Raw genomic sequence first — 19,395 nt, forward strand, 5'->3', positions numbered from 1 at the left:
TTATATTTCCTGTAGCAATACCTGGGTAAGTTACAAAAGTACAGAACGAACTATTAACCTGATGTGCCATTTCCAGGGGTTTTCCACCTTTGATGAGAATACCATTCTGCGCAGCCACTCCAGTGCCCACCATTACAGCCGTGGGGGTAGCCAGGCCTAAAGAGCAAGGGCATGCAATGCTCAGCACAGTGATTGAGGTTTGAAATGCAAACCTCAGTATTATTTCAGCTTTTGAAATGTTTTTGCTCTGATTCTGCAAGAAGAGGGAGGAGAAGGGAAAAAAAATAAAGATATGTAAGATTGCTGACAGCAGATAATATAGGTGTATGATCAATCACAGTCATTTCAGAAAACACATTTATCCAGAAAACTCTAGTACAGGAAATCAATCTATTATTGTTACTGTAATGCTAAAGAAAGGTCATTGTTATGGATTGTTTATGGCAGTATTTTCTGGATTTTTTCTTGCTCAAGCATACAGATGCTCATCTCTGCTCTGAGGCTCCCAGCTGTCAATGCAACTTGTTGGAATTTCCTTTAAAGCTTACCAAAGTAGAAAACTATTTCCAGGTAAACAGATCCCCCCAGTTGCTGAGCATAGCAAATACTCATCCTAAAGATAACAGAAGCTCAGCTTCTTTCTCAAGCCAAAATCACAACCTGCTATCAGAAACAGGAATGTCCACAAAAATTTCAGACATGACAGGAATGGCTCAGCTCCTTGCAATACAGCTATAGATCATGTTTAGTCCAGAAAGGCTGCCAATAAATTCCATTTGTAAGAACCCCATGTAGAACCAAGGGGTAAATGCAAATATATATTCATACCTGCAGAGAGATTTTAAATTATCTGTTCTGTGTAGAAAATACCGCATTTTAGAGAAGGATTCACAGACTATTCTGAGTTGGAAGGGAACCACAAGGATCATCAAGTCCAACTCTTAAGTAAATGGTCCATACAAGAACTGAACCCACAACCTTGGTGTTATTAGGACCAAGATCTAACCAACTGAGCTCCTCTCAGGGTCATTATAACATCAAACCCTATATAGAGAAAGTATGTTAATTACATTGGAAGACATCCTAACACAAAAATCCAGTTATAATAAAATTACTTACAGGAAAATATTTCTTAATAATATCAAAATTTACAAAACCAATTGTGATCCACACTATCAATGTCACTGTTGAAATAATGATGATAAATGGAACAAAGTATCCACTAAATTTATCTGCCAGTTGCTGGATCGGTGCCTATAAAAAAGAAAACCAGTTATTTACATGTTCATGGTTGAAACATATAAGTATGCAGAGTTCATGAAAATAACACAATAATCTTTATCTGATTCTATTTTGAAGTCTGGAAAAACACAGTTTGGTGCAGTATATAAGTACCAAAACTTAGAATCTTTTTGTTATTCAATCTGTGACTAAGGCTTTTTTTCTCTGTTCTTTTTACCTTTGACATTTGAGCTTCTTCCACCAATTTCACAATCTGTGCCAGAGTGGTATCACTACCAACATGAGTTGCATTAACAAGAAGTGAGCCATGTGCATTTATAGAACCAGCAATCACTGTGCTCCCAGGCTTTTTAATGACTGGCATAGGTTCCCCTGGAAAGAAAAGGTAAGAATAAATGACCCAATACCCCTAACAGCATAATTCATCAGCACACAGCTCACTGTATGTTAGCAAAATCAGTGTGCTAAGAAATAATGACCAGAAATCACATACTCTGTCTGATGTATATCTCTGTCTGATGAAGACATGGATAAGTAGAGCCAACTTTTATAAACCTTTTTGTAGGTTTAATTTCAAAGCAAATGCTGTTTCCTTGGTCTTAACTCTTTGGTATACCATCCCTCAAAAGGGCCAGTAGAAAATTGGTTGGAAATGGAACTTCTATTAACACCTTGCAAAGCAGTGGGAGTTTGAGAAATCTGTCTTTATGTCCATGACCCTCAGTTTTCAAAGACTAGAAAGCTTTTTCCTGTGGAAAAGCTCCTGTTCTCATGCTACCTCTCCAAGAATACAAGCTCTAGAAAATCTTTATTTTCTCTATTTTTAGTAGTAGTGATAACAACTGGTTCCCTGAAGCTAAGGGCATCCCTCTTCCCAAGTAAAGTAAAAGCATAACTAGAACAAGTAATCCAATGCCAATGTAAATTTTTTTAATCCTTTATTTATAAGAATTGCACATTGCATCGAATCTTTATTATATTTACAGAATGAAATGAAAATTTCAGAAGATGCAAAAAAAGTCCCATGACCCTTAATAAATATCAAATTTTGATGCTTTCTTTCCCCTTCCTTGCTAACTGGGAGAGCCCTGTCATACAAACCCCAACATCTCATCAATATTTCCACATCATCCTTCAGAAGTTATTTCTGAGAAAGTACCATCTCTACAAACACATCCCAGAGGAAACTCCAACCAGATCTCTGGAATAATGAGAATATTGTTACAGCTCTACCCATCCCATCAGTATGTTAATAAGTGGCCAAACTGAGGTGAAAACCTTCAACTTTTTAGGGTGTGTGTAGATGCAGGATTTGAATTCAGGCTCACAAAGGCAAGCCACCATATCCATTAAGGTGGGAGGCTATTCAGACAACTGTGTTTGGGTTGGGTCTGCTCTCTTTCTTGTAATAAGGATTTCCAGAAGATTTCACTTCTTTGCATAAGGTAAGGGAAGTTACCAGTAATGAGAGACTCATCTGCCATAGAACTGCCTTCAATGACCTTTCCATCCACTGGGAACTTTCCACCAGGAACAACTTTTATGATATCACCCCTTTGAACCAGTTCAACAGGTACTTGCTCCTCCCTGCAAAAGACACAAGTACAACGGAGACGTTACTTATGCCATCAGCTTTCGGGCTAACTGGATCAAGCCTGGTCTGTGGCCCAGGCAGGCTGAAGGGATTTTGATTCATAAATACATACCTGACAATAGAGTGGTCAGGTCCAAGAGTCACCACAGTGGCTTCTGTGGCTTGAAGAGACATAAGTTTAGCAAGAGCTTCTGAGGTCTTACCCTAAGAAACAGAGATTAATGCTTAAGATACATTGAGATATATAAATCCTGATGTGTACTTAACACAGTGAACTCTAAATGACCTTTCATATTATAGACTACATCAGAAACACATGACTCAAAATTCCTCTGAACAATTTATTCTACTCCTATCATAAATACACAATATTTGTGTGGAGATGAGTTACCTTGGCTATGTGTTCCAGCCATCTGCCAAGTGCAATGAACACAAACAACATCGGAGGAGTGTCAAAGAAAGTGACAGGGCTTTTCTCTGCCTTTTCAATGATGGCTACTATCAGGATCACACAGGAATACAGATAAGCAATCGTCGTGGCCAGAACGATGAGCACATCCATATTGGCTGTCTTGTGCCTCAGGGACTTGTAAGCTTGTACGTAAAAATACCATCCACCAAGGAACTGTTGGTGTAAGCACGTTCAGACTCACATTAAGATCACAACAGTAACCACAGCAGTGACTGCAGAGTAAAAATACTGCCTTTAGCAGAATTAAAACCATGTAGTAGAGAAGGGAAGGCATTGCTGGCCCAAGCAAATTTGATACTGATATAACTTCTAGGTCTACTAGGAGACTGACCGCATTGACATCCTCCCATTTGCACTTCCTTGTCCTCAAAACCAGCAAGTATCAACCTTTTCCTCAGCAATGCAAAGTAAACAAGGCATAGAAGATGAAAGGATTTAACTACAGCAACCAAATTAGTTTGCAGATGATCAGGTATCTCTTCATTTTAAGATTACTTTTGCCCCTTGGAAACTATCTGATGCAACTTCGGCAGGAGTAAGAGCTATGAGTAAATACAGAATGGATTTACTGCAGGTCTGCAGGAAAGTGCCACTTTGCTCTGCATATGTGGTACAGACAAGAGGGCAGGCCTAATCCACTAAATCTTTCCATTAGCCTGTCTTTATCACACAAGGTCACATAAATGGGAGATTAATAGAAAGCAAACCCCTAGGAAGTAGTATGGACATACCTGAACAAAAGTGCACAGGGTAAAGAAGAGAAGATTCAAAATAGATAATCCAGGAATGAGGTTCCGTTCCAGTACCTTAGACCCATGGTCTTCACCATTGGGTATTTGCATATAAATCATTATGACTACAACAGGGATACCAAACACTAGGCTGTACAAGAAAGATTGCCTCCACCTGGAAAGGAAAAACTGTAAATCTATAGGGTTTGCACATCCTGCAGTACTCAGGCCCAACTGTGCTGGTAGTGCAGGGCTGGGGTTATTAACACTGTACTAATACACAGCTTTGGGATATTTGCAAAGGTCCAGTATTTTGGAACAGCTTCATTTGCTCCTATGTGTTTAACTGTATAGATTTCTGGCAGTTAAAAACTGAAACTAATGAAAGTAATAAAAGTACTCGAATCAAATGGTGAATGGTAAAATTAAATATGCTTTACACAAGAATAATCTAATTAACTGGGAAAAGTGCTGGAGGTAGTAGAGTTACAAGATATGATCTAGACATGTTCATTAGTGAGAGAGAAAAGAAATACTTACTGCTGTATTTCCTTTTTATGATCCAGGTTATGTGCATTTGGAGCTCTTTTAGCCACAGAAGCATGAAAGCCAATTTCCTTTTTATTGAAAGGGAAGGAAAGATAAGTTAGTTTTGATGAAGCTAACCATATTACTTATATCACATTTAAATTACACTACCTTTAGAAGAAATATCAGAAAAGGATACTGTTCCATATTTAATAAATTCCAACCCCTTATTTATTTTTTAGATCCTGCCAAAATGAGAGGATATTTCAGTCAGTAGTCAAAATTTGGACTGCAAAGGATTTCTGGTACTATATATGAACACACTGCATAGATGCAGTAAGTGTGGCAGTTCTTAGGCACAGGAAGCTTCTACTGACAGGTGGAATTGTGCTGTGTTCCTCCTAAAGGAAAATAAATGCCCTTTCACCTCCACTGGAATAACTAAGAGAGATGGGACATACCACAATGGAAGTAAAAATGCACAAGCCACTGGGCTAGACAACCTTGTGAGCAAGTCCCTAACACTACAGTTTAATAGATACACCTGAAATTGAAAGCTGAAGTGTCTAAAATCAGTTTAAACCTGTAGAACAACAAAATGCAGAGCAAAGCATACCAGAAACAAATATAAGCAAAAACCCAGTTTTGACTAACACTTGGGTGAGTTATTGCAGTAGAGCCATGCCTCCTGCCAAAACACCCTTAAAACCCAAAGCATGCTTGCAAGAACAATAAATTTAAACTTCCTACCTGCACCATGAAATGCTTCTGTGGCAAAATATGCTTTAGAGAACTACTCTGCCAGCCTCAACAGTCTACTAGTTAACATGTTTATAACTGCTGCTGCATCAGTTCTGTGATCTAGGAGCTTTTTTCTGAGTAAATACTCTAGAGCATGGAAGGCAAACAATCTCAGCTGTCCTCCTGACTACTCACTGCATGCACCTCATACAGTATGATCTCTTCCCTTCTGGTGGGACAAAAGAAGAAAAAAGTTTTGTCCACATCTGGGCCATGATAACAGCAGATTTTATGACCTGTGTGATTCCTGGTAAGCCAGGATTTTTTTCATTTAGTATCAGGCTGTATCACAATCTGTTTTGATTTAAAAAGATGTAGCAATAGATGCAAGTGTATACAGAGATATGTAATACTTGTGGCATGAGCTGTGGCAAAACTTTTGCAGCCTTTTTCACTGTCAAGAGTAAGAAGTATTTTTTTTCTGAATTATCAACATTTCACTGAAATGACTGTGATTCTACACACAGAATTGCAAAAAATGAATATATAACACTTTTGCCAGATACAGATGAAAAAAATGTTCTTTTTGTAGTTTTGTGTGTGTGTTTTTAGAGTAACAGCCTGGGAGTCTATGCATTCCTGTGGAGCACAGCAGCTTCACCACAAGAGCATAAAAATATAGGGCAATAACTATGGCATCTACAAAATCAGTGAAGCCTCTCAAATATCAGCTGCATTATTTCCTTAAATTTTAACTTATAATTGTTTATACATAAAAAATTTCCAAAGCCTACCTTGATTACTTTTATAATATCTCGAGGTCCAATAATTTCAGGATCAAACTGGATGTGAGCTTTGCTAGTTGCAAGAGCCACTGAGGCAGAGAATATGCCATTTGTTCTCATGAGTTTGGATTCAATATTGTGAACACAAGAAGCACAGGTCATCCCTGTAATCTAAAGATAAAATAATTTTTGGTAGTTAGCAATCCCCCACATTCACCACATTTGTAGGTGTACTTAAGACAAGGCCTTGGCATAAAGGTTTTATATGGCTGTCTTAAATGATATAAAGCTGAGAACAAAGCTATCCACTTCTGTTATAAAACTGTGCAGATGGCAGATATAGTCACAGCTGTGTATTTTTATGGCAGCACCCAGACATGGTATTAACTGTAAAAGTATAACTAATATAGTTCTATCAACAGCTATATTAACATTGCCAGAGCCAAACCCTGTATGTGTAACTTCATCTTGCTTATGTATATTTTCCTGTGGCTTCAGTAAGGCATGTTCCCACTTTGTGATCTATTAACACAACAGCAGACTGTTGTTACCTGTCTTACCGTAAGTATTTATCAGAGAATAAAATTTGTATTTAAAGAATCCATTCTTCATATAAACAATTTACTAATTTTACTGATTTTACCCAAAGTTCCTAGACGTCTATACAAAGTCCTTAACGTTAGCAATACATATTTGTTGACATATTCTCAGTTACACAGAGTCTGTACTGAAGTGCCTTAACAGAAAATTTCTGTTTCATTTCTTGCTGAGAAAAGTCTAATCTGTACATAGAACTATAACTTTTTATTCCAGTGCATTTGGATAGCTTCTTTGAAGACACAAAAATTGTTTTTGTCTTTTCAGCAATTAATAAAAAAATAGTGTCATCAGCCAGAACTGAGCTGCTGAAGCCACAACTGCTCAAGCAAAGGTATTTGCAAGAAAATGAGTCTTCCAGACCTGACTTTGCCAAAACCAACACATAATTTCAGAAACACATGACTTACAAGAAACTCCACCTGCCCGTCTGTTTCTGCATTATCTTCCATGATGGTAGCTTCAAAACCCAAATTCTGGATCAGCTGTGCTATTTCAAGAGGCTGTATGAGTTCTGGCTTGTATTTTATCTCTGCTTTACCTGCCATCAGTGCTACCAACACTGAAACAATTCCTGCAGCGGCAATAACAAGAATATTAGATAATGTAGCTCCTTTGAGGGAAAGAAAAAAAAATATTACAAGTGACTGTCAGTGAGGACTGTAACAACTTAGAAATGTTATAAACCTAACAATTTCTTTCTGCCTCTTTTTAGTGTTGTGCCCTAGTCACAACAGCAAAGTCTTTGCAGACACTCAGACACATTGTGTTTTCCTTTAGCAATGAGGGGAATTGCAAGATTTACACATGGAAGAAGGTGAATTTTGCTATGATCTAATGAGACAAACAGGATTTTTGGAAGCAATCTTTACACCCACTGCTGCAAGATCTACCCTAGACTCTAGAGCCAAACAAACCCTACAGCACAATGCTAGACCTTTTTATTTTCCTGTTCTCCACTCCTCCTTATTTTTTTAATAAATAAAAACCCCATAGAAATCTACATTTAGAGTTGAAAAGCAAAACATAAAAATGACAAGGCAAAAAAAAATTGTTTTGAAGAACTAATTTTTTTTTATTTTTTAATCAAGGCAGTGAGACCACCACTGGGAGACTGGGGACACAGTAATCAACATGCAAAACCCCTCAAAAGCATGCTGACACAAATGAAATCAGACACTGCTAATGCTCAACTGTTAACCTTCTATGTGGCCAGAGGAAAGGCAGCTCCAGCCTGCAGATTTCTCGACTAATAAACACCACTGTGCCTAAGCTTACCCTGGCAGTGGAGCCATACATTTGTTTCTTCCTGCTTGTGCAAATATGCCCTGAAGTGTAAGTCTCACATCACAAACATGCCAGAGCTCTCAATGGCTCTAGAAGAGATGGATTGCTTTGTAAACCAACAAGACCCTGAAAACTAAATTAGAACAATTTCTCTGTCCTTGTCTTCAGACTTATTTGAATTTTTTAGCACATTACAACAAATTACTGTTACAATACAAGTACGTTCATCAGGTTTGTCCACCAGGGCAGTAGGATTGTTAAACAGGGACACAGTAACATTAGCACTAAGAAAGAGCATTAAGTCTATTTAACCTTCAGATGCTGTATGACAGCCTCCTCATTAATCTCACAGAATACCTTTTCCATCCCATTGTCCCTTACAGACTCATTATAGGAATCTTAAATTTATTACCATCTTCTTTCTGCAAATTTCTTTCAATAGTAGACACACACGATGCACAAGTCATGCCTGTGATTTGCAAAACACACTTTTCATCTGTTGCTCCACTGATCTGGTTTGGCCCATCAAGGTGAGCATTGTCTGGAAGACCATCTGAAGCATAGCCTTGGTGAGGAGTTTGAGGCTGCACGGCAACTTTTCTGGCATCAGGCTGGCACTTGCCTTCTCCAGTGGCAGTATCTTGAATAAATGCACAACACTCAAGAAACACTATTTACAGTGTGTATGGATGACACAAAAGTACAAACAAGTCACATTTATCGACCACACAAACCCTCATAATTGTTTGGAAAGTGACATGATAACCTTGGTCTCTACACGGAAATAATATAGGTTGTTAACTATGCTTATAAAAACACATGTTCACCAGTACCACCTGCATGACCACTTAACTCTACAGAACTAGCTTTCCATTTTCAGATGGCAAATGATTCCCCCCAGTTTCAATGCCTAGAGCTGACAGCTACGTCCACTTGATAAAGATATATTGGTATCTAGAGGGTCCAGTCAAATCCATTCAGTCATTTTTGCCATCTATGCAAGACTGATATCACTTAATCTCAAACAAGGAAAACAAGCTTCTCAACAGGTTTCTCCTTATGGCACAGTATTTACACTGCAAGTACTGCAAAATTAGTACTGGAAGCACCCAGGAAACCTGAACACAAACAGGCCTCCTGCAAACATTTTTATCCTTTGCCAGATATTGAACAGACACATCAGCTCCAGCTGTGTTCACAAACTGCTTCCCATGGGCAGACATTTGTGTAAAGGAGCAGGAGCTGCTTCTAAACATGTTAAACACAGGGGGGTCCCTCCTTTTCCATGGATGGATTGGAAGGTCTCCTACCAACAAATTATAAACCAAACAAATCATAATTAAACACCACATAGAGGCCCCTGCTCTTTTATAGTAGTACCACAGATTCAGAGGGATTGGACCCATGAGAGAAGTGAATAGGATGTGGTTTGTTGGGATCAAATGAATTACATCAACTACATCAGTATTTCAAAGCGAATCTGTTTAGTTGAAGCAGATAAAAATCACCACATTGGAAATTTGCTAGAGAGAAGATTGTGCATCAAAACCACTTCTTAAACATCATGCACATGTACAAAATGCACACCCTTCTGCAGTTGAAATGTAAAAGCAGCTCCTCCCACCAAAGAGTACCTGCATTTTGCCAGTTACCTCGCTTAAAGTAAGGTTTAGTGAAGTAAGGCAGGTAAAAATACTCAAGAAATAAAGGTTGAAGGATAAAGACACTAAAAAGTAGTTTTATCTAAGTGAAAAGTGGTTTCAAATGAAAGGGATTTAATTAAGTTTGTAGGTTTTAATATTCTGGAACATAAATTAAAACATTTGGTTTGAGAGATCTACTTTCAGCAGCCTGTAGACATAGGAGGAAACCTGCTTCAGGAGTAAGTGGATGAGATATTTGAAACACTTTGTACCTCGAACCTTTCAGTTTCATAACGTAACTCAACTCTTACACCCACTGCTGCAGTTATTAATGGCCAAAATAAGGTGCTTTACAGCTGAAACCTCTCTCCCTTGCTAAGTGAGGCTGGATCAGGCCAGTCATTCAGAAAAGACAATGTCAATGTGATGCTTTAAGAGTTTCTCTCCAGAAAGGAGAATTCATGCAGATGTTACCTGACCCAACTTGGCATGCTACCCATAGAAGAAAAAAGTTACCTGTCAGCAGAGAGGCATCAAATCCCATGTCTTCTATGGCAGCTCTTAACTCTTCTCCACTAGTGAGAGCTGGATCATAATGTATGGTCCCAGTACTGCCAGCTAGAGAAACTGCTACACGTTGCACTCCTTCTCTCTGTGATATGGCCCCTTCTATGGACTGTACACAAGAATTGCAGGTCATGCCATCAATCTTAATAATAGCCAGATGTGCTGTCCCTGGCAGCGGCTGTCTGACAAGATTGGATGTGAAAGGAGGTGAGGGAGATGCTCCTTTATTTGCTTCTGAACCATTAAGGAGGCTTACTTTAAAGTTTCCAGGTGGAAGGGATTCAATAGCTTGCTGCAAAGCTGACAGGGTGATTAAATTTGGGCTATATTGTACCACAGCACATTTATGTTCCAAAGACACTTTAATACTTTTTACACCAGGAAGATCTGATATATTTCCTTCGATGTTTCTGACACAGGACTTGCAGTGCATGCCTTCTATCTGTACAGTCACTGTAGCTGTGGTACTCTTCTCAGTGACCAGAGGATCCAGGCTATCACTCTCAAGACTTGCTGGTGTCTCCCTGTGGTTTGCATTCTGCAAGCGCTGGAGATCAAGGACACCCAGCTTCAGAGGGGCTGATTTACTTTTAATGGTGCAGTCATACCCCATGTCACTGACGTGTCTCTTGAGGTCATCAGGCTGAATGATGTAAGGATGGTAAGCAATAATTGCTTCTTGGTTATCAAGTGACACCTTGATTTTTGCTACACCATGCAATTTCCTAATCTTTCCTTCAATGTTGGTGACACAAGACTGGCATGTCATGCCTTCTACCCGAAGCTTAACTACTGCTTCTTTCAAGCTTGGCAAATTTACAGTCACTGTTGTCAACTTCTCTTCTGCTATGCTGGCATCAAAGCCCATATCCAGAATTTCCTGGCAAATCTGTTCAGGACTTATTTCTGACTTCAGATACTTGATAACAGCATTGCTCTGTTCAAGGGAGACTTTAATTCTCAAAATGCCCTTCACCTTGGAAATTCGGCCTTCTATTGACTGCACACATGATTGGCAAGTCATTCCCACAATGTTGACTACCACAGTATGTTCTTGGGAAGGTGGAGAGGGCATGGTTTCAGAGCTCTCCTCATAGCCCATGTTATCAAAAGCAAAACTATGTTTCATTGTAGGCTTCAGCTCACAGTCAGGAGGAGAATCAGTGTTGGACAAGGCCTAAGAAGAAAGAGGAAAAGTATAAATAAATGCATGTATCTTCAGCCCTGTAAAAGCAGCTACAGTCTGCATATGCTCTCAAGCACATACTAGAAGCGCTCTCAAGTCAGTCCATATGGCCAAAATCCTTTACAATGTTATTTTTGCACTTTGAATATATTACCAGTGAGTTATGCCCATGATGATGAATCAGACTTCTGACAGGTCTCTTGAGCAGCAATTTAGAAAATACTGATGAGGGGATATAAAAGCAGAATTGACTCAATATTCTTACCCCAACCATAAATTAAAACTTGAACTCTCTGCAGCCATAGGACACTTCCATCACATAGCCTGAGCTGCTCTTGAGAGCACACTGTTGCTGGCACAGTGGGTCACAGTAGAGAGTGTGTTGACTGCCTCTCCAGAAAGGTCATAAACTGGCCTGGTTTGGCCAACCTGCTGCTTCTCAGGGGAGCTCAAAACAAACCAAAGAAAACAAAAAGCCCCAAGAAAACAGAATCATGGCTTTTCCAGAAGCCTGAAACAAGTTGGTGCAGGGAGGGCCAGCTGCATGATATTTGAAGAGCTATATGCATGAACGCAAAGGCCTGGGCTCTCTGCATTTATTATATAAAGACCTTTTAACTTGAAATCCATATCCAATAAAGACCTTGAAAGACACAGAACTATATGCAGATATTTTCCTTATGGTTTAATTTTATTTACCTATTTGTGAGGCACCTAAGAAAGACTATAAATTGAGTAACAGTAACTCACTGATTTGATCCAACACTGATTTTCAGGATAGCCAGTACTGAAATATATTAGCCAGAAGTGAACTATCTCTCAGTCAGATCACAGGCTCTGCAATACTAGAACACTACAGCTGAATGCACTCGATTCAATTGAAAATGAAATATTAAAAAAAAAGTAAAACCACCAGTGCTTCTCACAGTACAGGTATTGAGAGCACAGACTGTGTCTCCAATTGCTGGAGCCATGTGATGAGGAAGATTGAAAAGGGCAGGGACAAGTTCTGGATAGTCAGATTCCATGGGAAGAAAATGAAAATTCCCATCCATGATTTAAGGCAACTTTAAATACTAAAGATCTAGATGAAAGCTACTAGGATAAACCTACTCTCTTGCCTGCAATGCCATGGGCTCTCTGGCATTCAATAAAACACCTGATGCTGGGCAATACTGCAGGGAGAGCCTGGGGAAGAGGCCACCGGATCAGGCTCAGTACTGCAGATCCTGTTCCTGTGACTCACAAGAAAACTCTCTCCTCAATACCACAGCATGGATGAGAAGCATTTAGGCTGCTTATTAACACTAGACTGCATCCAATTCATTTGACGCAGTATTCAAAATTCATTAACTTGATTTTGTTTCACGCTTAGACAGCTTGGGAATAATGAGGTCTGGGGTCACAACCAAAACAGCAAAATATTAACACAAGAAATTTGCTTTCAGCCTTTTCTGTACTGTATTTGCTAGAACAGGAGGAGGAATGAGGAAGTTCAACTCCTCAAGATTATCATGCAGCCCCTCAACTATTCTGACAGCAAGCTCTCCCTGCTGCTCCCTCCCTTTCTGCATGGCCTCAAGGCTGCTCTCCAAGAATGCTGGGGAAGAAGAGTCACAGGAATATCTCAGTTCCAGCATTCCCTTTTGCCTCTTCCTCCCACTGGCCTGGCAGCACCCAGGACACTGCTCTCCTTACACCTCCCAGAGAGGAACATCCTTCACTGTTTCACTGCCTGTCTGGCCACCACTTGCAGATGAAATTCAGGAGCCATCACAGACCTTATGTCCTCCCCTGTGTTCCCTCCACCCCCATGCTCACTAACAGTATCAGTTTTCCTAGGTGCCTGTGACATAAAAGCAATTTAAATACATAAAAAGATTAAAGGGTATTTCTCATTATCCAGTCTTTTGAAAAGCATAAAAGCAAGGACTTATTCTACTATTTCAATGCATTGTAAGCCACTGAAACTTCAAAACTTGGCCACTGGTTTACATTTTGCATAAAAAGCTACCTCAGCATTCAGAAAATTTGCAAAAATATTTTGTTTGCTACTTGACAAAACCAGATATTTATGCTCTGTGGGAGAAAAATCCTTGCACACAAGTTTTTAAATGACAAGGAAGAAATAGAGAGGGGATGTGGATATAAGAAAAAAGAAAAGCCTTCTTTCCCTTACAAAGATAACCACCAAAAACACACAAGTGCCAAAACATAGAAGAATCTCCCACCCAACCCAAGAAATTTGCACAGGTACAAATTAAATATTTACAAAGCCTTTAGTATTGTTTTCAACAGCTTCAAAAAAAAAAAAAAAACAAACACAGGAGGGGCACCAATACATCTGTGTATTTGCAAGAAGGGTGTTTCTACACTAGACAAGAGGAAAACAGCAGATTCATGTAAGGACACAAAGATGAGGCTTGCAGAAATGTGTCTGTAGTTTTCCTCAGGTATATGCTGGCTCTCAGAAGAGGGTTTTCTGATACCAGCTAACACCCACACATGACATGGCATCTATGAGGCTGTACAGTAATTCAGAGACACCATCTGCAAGAGGATCAGAGAAGCAATCACCTCCAAAAATGCCACAAATGTTGCTTAGGAGTCTCAGTCATTGCCCCTTCTGCTTGTTTCTGCCTGGAGAGAAATATCAACAAAATAATGGAAATGCATCTGACTCTACATCCAGAAAGGAATGTGTGAAAGAATTGGCCATAGTTACTCTTTTGCCTCTCACACCAAAGGAGAATGGCTCACGTTTAGGGGCAGGTATACACCAAGTCTGGCTGCCCTACTAGCCTCAGGCATATTTTTACAGTATCTATGTAAAGAATATGTAAATAATTATGCACTAGATGATGACAATCCCTCCCTTATTCTACATGTAAAAGTTGGAACTGAATGTGCATAGCAGAGCAAGGCTCTAGTCTGAAAGCTAAGAATCCTGACACAAAGAAGTTATAAAGCTCATATGAACAATATAAAAAAATAGAAGAAATTTGAGAAACCATTGACACGGACACTGTAGTAGATGGAGAGAACTTTAAAGGAAACACCAGAGCTGGTTGGAAAACACTTGAATCTACAGGAGACAGCTCTGAACTAGACCCAAGATGAGTAGCAATTGTGCAAGAGCATAGCATCTGAAGCCTAAGTCCCAGTATGAGGATTTCAAAGCAAAAAACAAGGCATGAAGAGCAACCCTTGATGTTCTAGACAGGGGCTGTAGCACTCATGCCTGTCCTGGGGCAAAGCAGGGCACGGGAATAGCTGGAAGAGGCAGAGGCTCCTGCTCCCCTTTCTGATTGCATCCAGTCAGCAGGAAGAAGATCATCCCACAGGAATATGCCCTGTTGCTGGACTAACTTTTTGTGAAAACATGGAGGAAGAGCAGCGCAGGGAGATGCTGCTGGATTGGAACAACAAAGTCTTGAGCACTGGTTTGGCACAGAACTCTTGGTAGGAAAGTCATCCTACCCACTTCCCCTTCCCAAAAGGTGCAGCCACCTCCAAAATACCAGTACAACACTCCTGGACTCCGCAGCACAAGGCTGAGGTTCTCACAGGTGCACTCCACAGCACCCTGAGCACCACCCACACCAAGATCCAGCTCTGCTTCTCTCTGCTCATCCAGCAAGGCTCTCCACCCTTGGCTGGCACTGCTCTCCTGCCCTCACTCGCCTAGGCTGCAGGGATGGCAATTTTCACACCCTGAAACTCAAGCACCAGACTCCTCACTGTGATGCCAGGCAATCACCCTGGGGAGGAGATGGGACCTGGCCCACTCAGCACCTCCTCCTCTGCCTTTCCCTGCCTGCTCACCCACAAATGCTGGAGCTCACTGACCTCTCATCCACTATGTCCAGAAGTTTTGGGCTGCTCTTTTCCCTGTACCTCTGTGGGCTGAAATCAGTTATCACCCTCTTACCTTTGAGCACACAACTGCTGAAGAATTATCTTATCTGTGTTTTACATTCCCTACTTCCTTCTTTCACAACTGCCTGATTCATGGCTTTGTGTTCAGGCGGCGGCAGCACACAACTGAAAAGCCACATACTAATAATTAAACGCTTCAGATGTTTCCTAGTTTATTACAGGCAGACAGTGAACAACAAAACGAGGGCAGAGCAGCCACAAAAACATCAAAGGTCACGAGTCTTCAATTTCGTGCCTGTAACAGCAGCTCTTCTGAGTGGCCAGAAATTCAATCCTCATCCTCCTTAACATTTTTCAGTCCATCTCTTTAGAGCATATTGTTTAAAAGTATTAGATCTTATCTTGTTGTTGTTTCTCCTCTCTTCCCCCAAATGAAGATTAACAAATGTTGGTAGCTACTATTTTCAGTAATTACTCATAACACAATTTTTTATTTTTCAAACAGTTCCTGAGTCTTAAACAAAGAAAAAAACACCTCCTACACCTGAATATCAAGATTCAATGAAAATATTACTACAAAGCAGCCTTTATGAGGCTTTTGTTTCCAAAATACTAAGTTAATTATACTAATCCTTCTGCCAAGGAACTGCAGTTCTCCATCTGGGATCAGGTTTCTCTAACAGTACAGATGATGGGGAAAGATTTAGGGAGCTGCAGCCAGTCATACTGAAATGTCATCTGCACTGCAGTCAACAAACCTCAGAGATCTTAACAGGCACTTTTAAATTAAAGAGAGCTGTATAAACCGTGTTTGCTTTATGCGAAAGCCTTTCTGTAAATGAAATGTTTTTAATTTAGAATTAAAACAAGGCAAACCTCTTTGTGATGTTCTTCACAGCTCTAGTACAAGCAACACCTATATCCCAGTGAACTGAATACCAAGATCCTTTGGTGGAACAAAGCCATTTATGTCATGATTGTTTTCTAGCAAACATTTATAATACAAAAAGTAATTTGAGGCAGAGAAAACTTTCAGGTATATTTGGTCTCTTCTGGCTGGTATTTCACTCCAATCTGACACTATCTGAGCCATTCTAAGCATACATAGATTCACAGAACACAAAAACACAGAATCAGAGTATATTCTACGTTGGAAAGAGCCCACAAGGATCATCAAGTCCAGCTCTGAAGCAAATGGCCCATATGGGAATCAGACCTACAACCTTGGCATTATGAGCACCATGCTCTACCCAAGTGAGCTTTGTTCTGAATTTCTTTTCCTTAAATATTTACAATATTCACTGATCCAAACTACATTACTGCAATGTACATACCTTTTAAACAGCAAAAACGCTTTTAAAATAATAAACCTCATCATGTTTCTATCAGCATTGATCTTTCAAAGTTTCTCCACCACAGCAATTAATCTCAAAAAAATCCACAGTTATATACAACACTGAATTTTAAAAAAAGTTGTCCCATATGTAATTATCAAAAATTTCACTGGCACCCACTTAGTGGATATAAATAAACTACTTACCCACAATAAGGACCTTTTAAAGTTTCTGCAGTTTCTGTTATTCCAGAAAATAAACTGGTATGAGCTTCTGTCAAACTACTCAAGCAATTGCAGTTCAAAAGGAGAAATACTATTATGTTTCCTTCCTAAGAATCACCACTCTGTATTATTAGAGGTGGAGCTGAAACAATGCTCATTAGCTGCTATGGCATAAGTCATCATTAACATCTCATTTCAAAGATTATTTTCAGAGGATCCCCAGAGGACTTTGCATTTGTACTGCTTGTTATGGGGCTGGTATCCATCCTGGGGATTGAGACAATTTAGATAAAGAAGGTTTAACTTCCTTTAATATACAACTCATGTCCAACATGCTTTGTTTCAAATTCACCAGTTCAGAAACACCACTTCCCTCACAACATGCACACACACACACCCCAGCTCACTGACCTGTCTTTCAACTGTATTGACTTCTGTCATTCCCATGGAGTAACTCTGCAAAAGTTTCTCTTCTTTCTGCAAGTTACTGCTCGCTTTCACCGGAGCTCCCGTCTTGGACTTTTCACCAATAATCAGTAGTTCAGGCACATCACAAGCTGCCTGCTGCTTACGAATAGACACCAGGGATATGTTTCTGTCGTTTAAAGTAGCTAAGTAGGACAGTTCCCTTTTCATTTTATTGTCCCGTTTTCTCTCCATTATCTTTCTGGATTTTAAATATTGCAACGCCAAACAAAAGTTTTACGAGAGCAGTTATTTGGTGTCCTGTAAGCCACGCTTCTTTCAGCTACATTTACAGCAGCTTGAGGATTTCTGCCCTTCTAATCCACATGCTCATTAGGCATTCATCACGAAATCCCAGCTGGAACCTGTGATCCTCATGTAGGCTGCTCGCTGCACTCAGCTACCTGCTCTCCCTGCCAGTTTAAATGTTTCCCACCAATTGGCATCCCTCCTGCTTTCCAAACTGCATTGGGCACTGCTGATCTCTGCACACGGCGTTGCAGCAGGCTCAGCCAAGGCTGCCTTTCACAAGCTACTCAAACATGACCTGTGTGCAGCAGCCAGTGTGTAATCAGCCCACACAGACAGGCATTAGCTCCTTGTGGCCATGTGCACAAGCACGGCTCCGACACAGGGAGAAAGCTATTCCATTTCCTTCTTCTATGAAATTACCAGAGATTTCTTGGAGAAAATGCAGCCCCTTCTGACACTGAAAACATGCCCATGGTTACCTAATTAGATAAGGCTCCTAGACCAAAGGTCTTTCACTCATTCAGGGCACAAGAACATTCATTCTTTGTTTCAAGAGGGAAAACAAAAGAGTGAGTACAATATTTATATTTTCTAAAATGTGTCTCTTTAACCATCAGCAAGCTTTACTAAAAACCAATGAACCAAACAAAATTAAATGAGCAATTAGTGCCAGAAAGGAAATAAATAAAATATATTTTCCTTAAATTCTCTGGGCAACAACAGGAACATCTAATTTAGACAGCCATACACATGACAGGGACCACCACTAGAAGTGCTTTAGCCAAGCCTGAATATATTTCTCTGGGACTGCCCACAGCAAATTCACAGTGCTAATTCAGTAAGTGGGATCTCCTGTTCCCAAGTCCACAGCAGTGAAGTCCATTCCTGAATGCACCACTAAACAGGGCTGTGCATTTATGCATTTTGACAATTTATAAAATATAATGGATGTATTAGCAATTTCCAACCTCCCTGGCTGTGCAGTAACATCACTGCACATGCAAGCCTTAAAACAATTGATTTAAATTTAATCATAATCTCTTGATTTGCTGGTAAAAGTAACAAGTTTACTCCTATGCAGAGGTTAGTACACAGGGTCAAAATCTCAGCATATCTCTACCACATCCTGAAAACCTGAGGTAAATGACAGACACTCAACCTGTCAAAAGCTAGTATAATATTTATACTTTCTGAAATGTGCCTCGTTACCATCAGCAAACTTTACTAAAAGAGCAACAACAGGACAAATTCAGATCCTTCTTCCAAAGGCAGAGGTTTATTCCTCACACCCCTGTCATGTAGAGAGTGGTCCAGAAAGCCACCATGCAGGACTTTAGCATCCTAGCTTGTCTCCCTGTCGTAACTTTCCCACAAAGATGGATCCTCACTTCTGGTCACACCATCCAGGTCTTGGAAACAGAAGGTCTTCTGCCAGAGAAGCAAAACTCCAAATACTGCTGCAGCACTATTTTGTATCAATGTCTTAATATAAAAAATCTGTGATAATATTAAACTTTTAAAAAGGGTTATTTTGAAAACATTTTGAGAAATGGCCCTTTTAAAGAGAATTACTACAAAGAGTAAAGTACTTGTGTTTATTCTACATTGATTATTGAAACCAATTAGAACCATATCTGAATTCAGCTCCAACACTTTACTGAAAAAGAAAATTATGTGTAAAGGTGAAATAATTTCAGGCATTACTGATTTTAACTGGTTTTTAAATGATCAATTGCAAATCATACAATCTGACTTATATGAAAAACTTCAGTACATCTTTAAATACTAAAGCTACATCTACATAATAAATACATATATAAAGTTAAAAACTAGTATTTGTCCTTCTAAAACAAAACAGGCCTTTCATC

The 19,395-nt window shown here is 39.7% G+C and overlaps 1 protein-coding gene across 3 annotated transcripts in view; it reads right to left on the reverse strand.

The window, feature by feature from the left end:
* Positions 1–17,719, reverse strand: part of ATP7B (ATPase copper transporting beta) — a 31,170-nt gene extending 13,451 nt beyond the window's left edge. For 2 of the 3 annotated variants that reach the window (XM_085060636.1, XM_085060627.1), the window contains exons 1-13: positions 17,222–17,717; positions 10,137–11,364; positions 8,390–8,617; positions 7,101–7,264; positions 6,103–6,264; positions 4,580–4,656; positions 4,040–4,214; positions 3,228–3,461; positions 2,949–3,040; positions 2,702–2,829; positions 1,460–1,614; positions 1,120–1,254; positions 59–253 (exon numbers count right to left, since the gene is read on the reverse strand). In XM_085060636.1, the coding sequence (XP_084916762.1) occupies positions 59–253; positions 1,120–1,254; positions 1,460–1,614; positions 2,702–2,829; positions 2,949–3,040; positions 3,228–3,461; positions 4,040–4,214; positions 4,580–4,656; positions 6,103–6,264; positions 7,101–7,264; positions 8,390–8,617; positions 10,137–11,364; positions 17,222–17,470 (3,222 nt within the window). In that variant the 5' untranslated portion in view covers positions 17,471–17,717. Of the gene's footprint in view, positions 1–58; positions 254–1,119; positions 1,255–1,459; positions 1,615–2,701; positions 2,830–2,948; positions 3,041–3,227; positions 3,462–4,039; positions 4,215–4,579; positions 4,657–6,102; positions 6,265–7,100; positions 7,265–8,389; positions 8,618–10,136; positions 11,365–17,221 lie in introns of all 3 variants that reach the window. The other variant, XM_085060645.1, reaches the window with a different exon arrangement.
* Between the last annotated feature and the right edge of the window lie 1,676 nt (positions 17,720–19,395).

Source organism: Lichenostomus cassidix, chromosome 1 (genome assembly GCF_008360975.1).
Source record: "Lichenostomus cassidix isolate B80296 chromosome 1, HeHo_3.0, whole genome shotgun sequence".
Lineage (NCBI taxonomy): Eukaryota > Metazoa > Chordata > Aves > Passeriformes > Meliphagidae > Lichenostomus > Lichenostomus cassidix.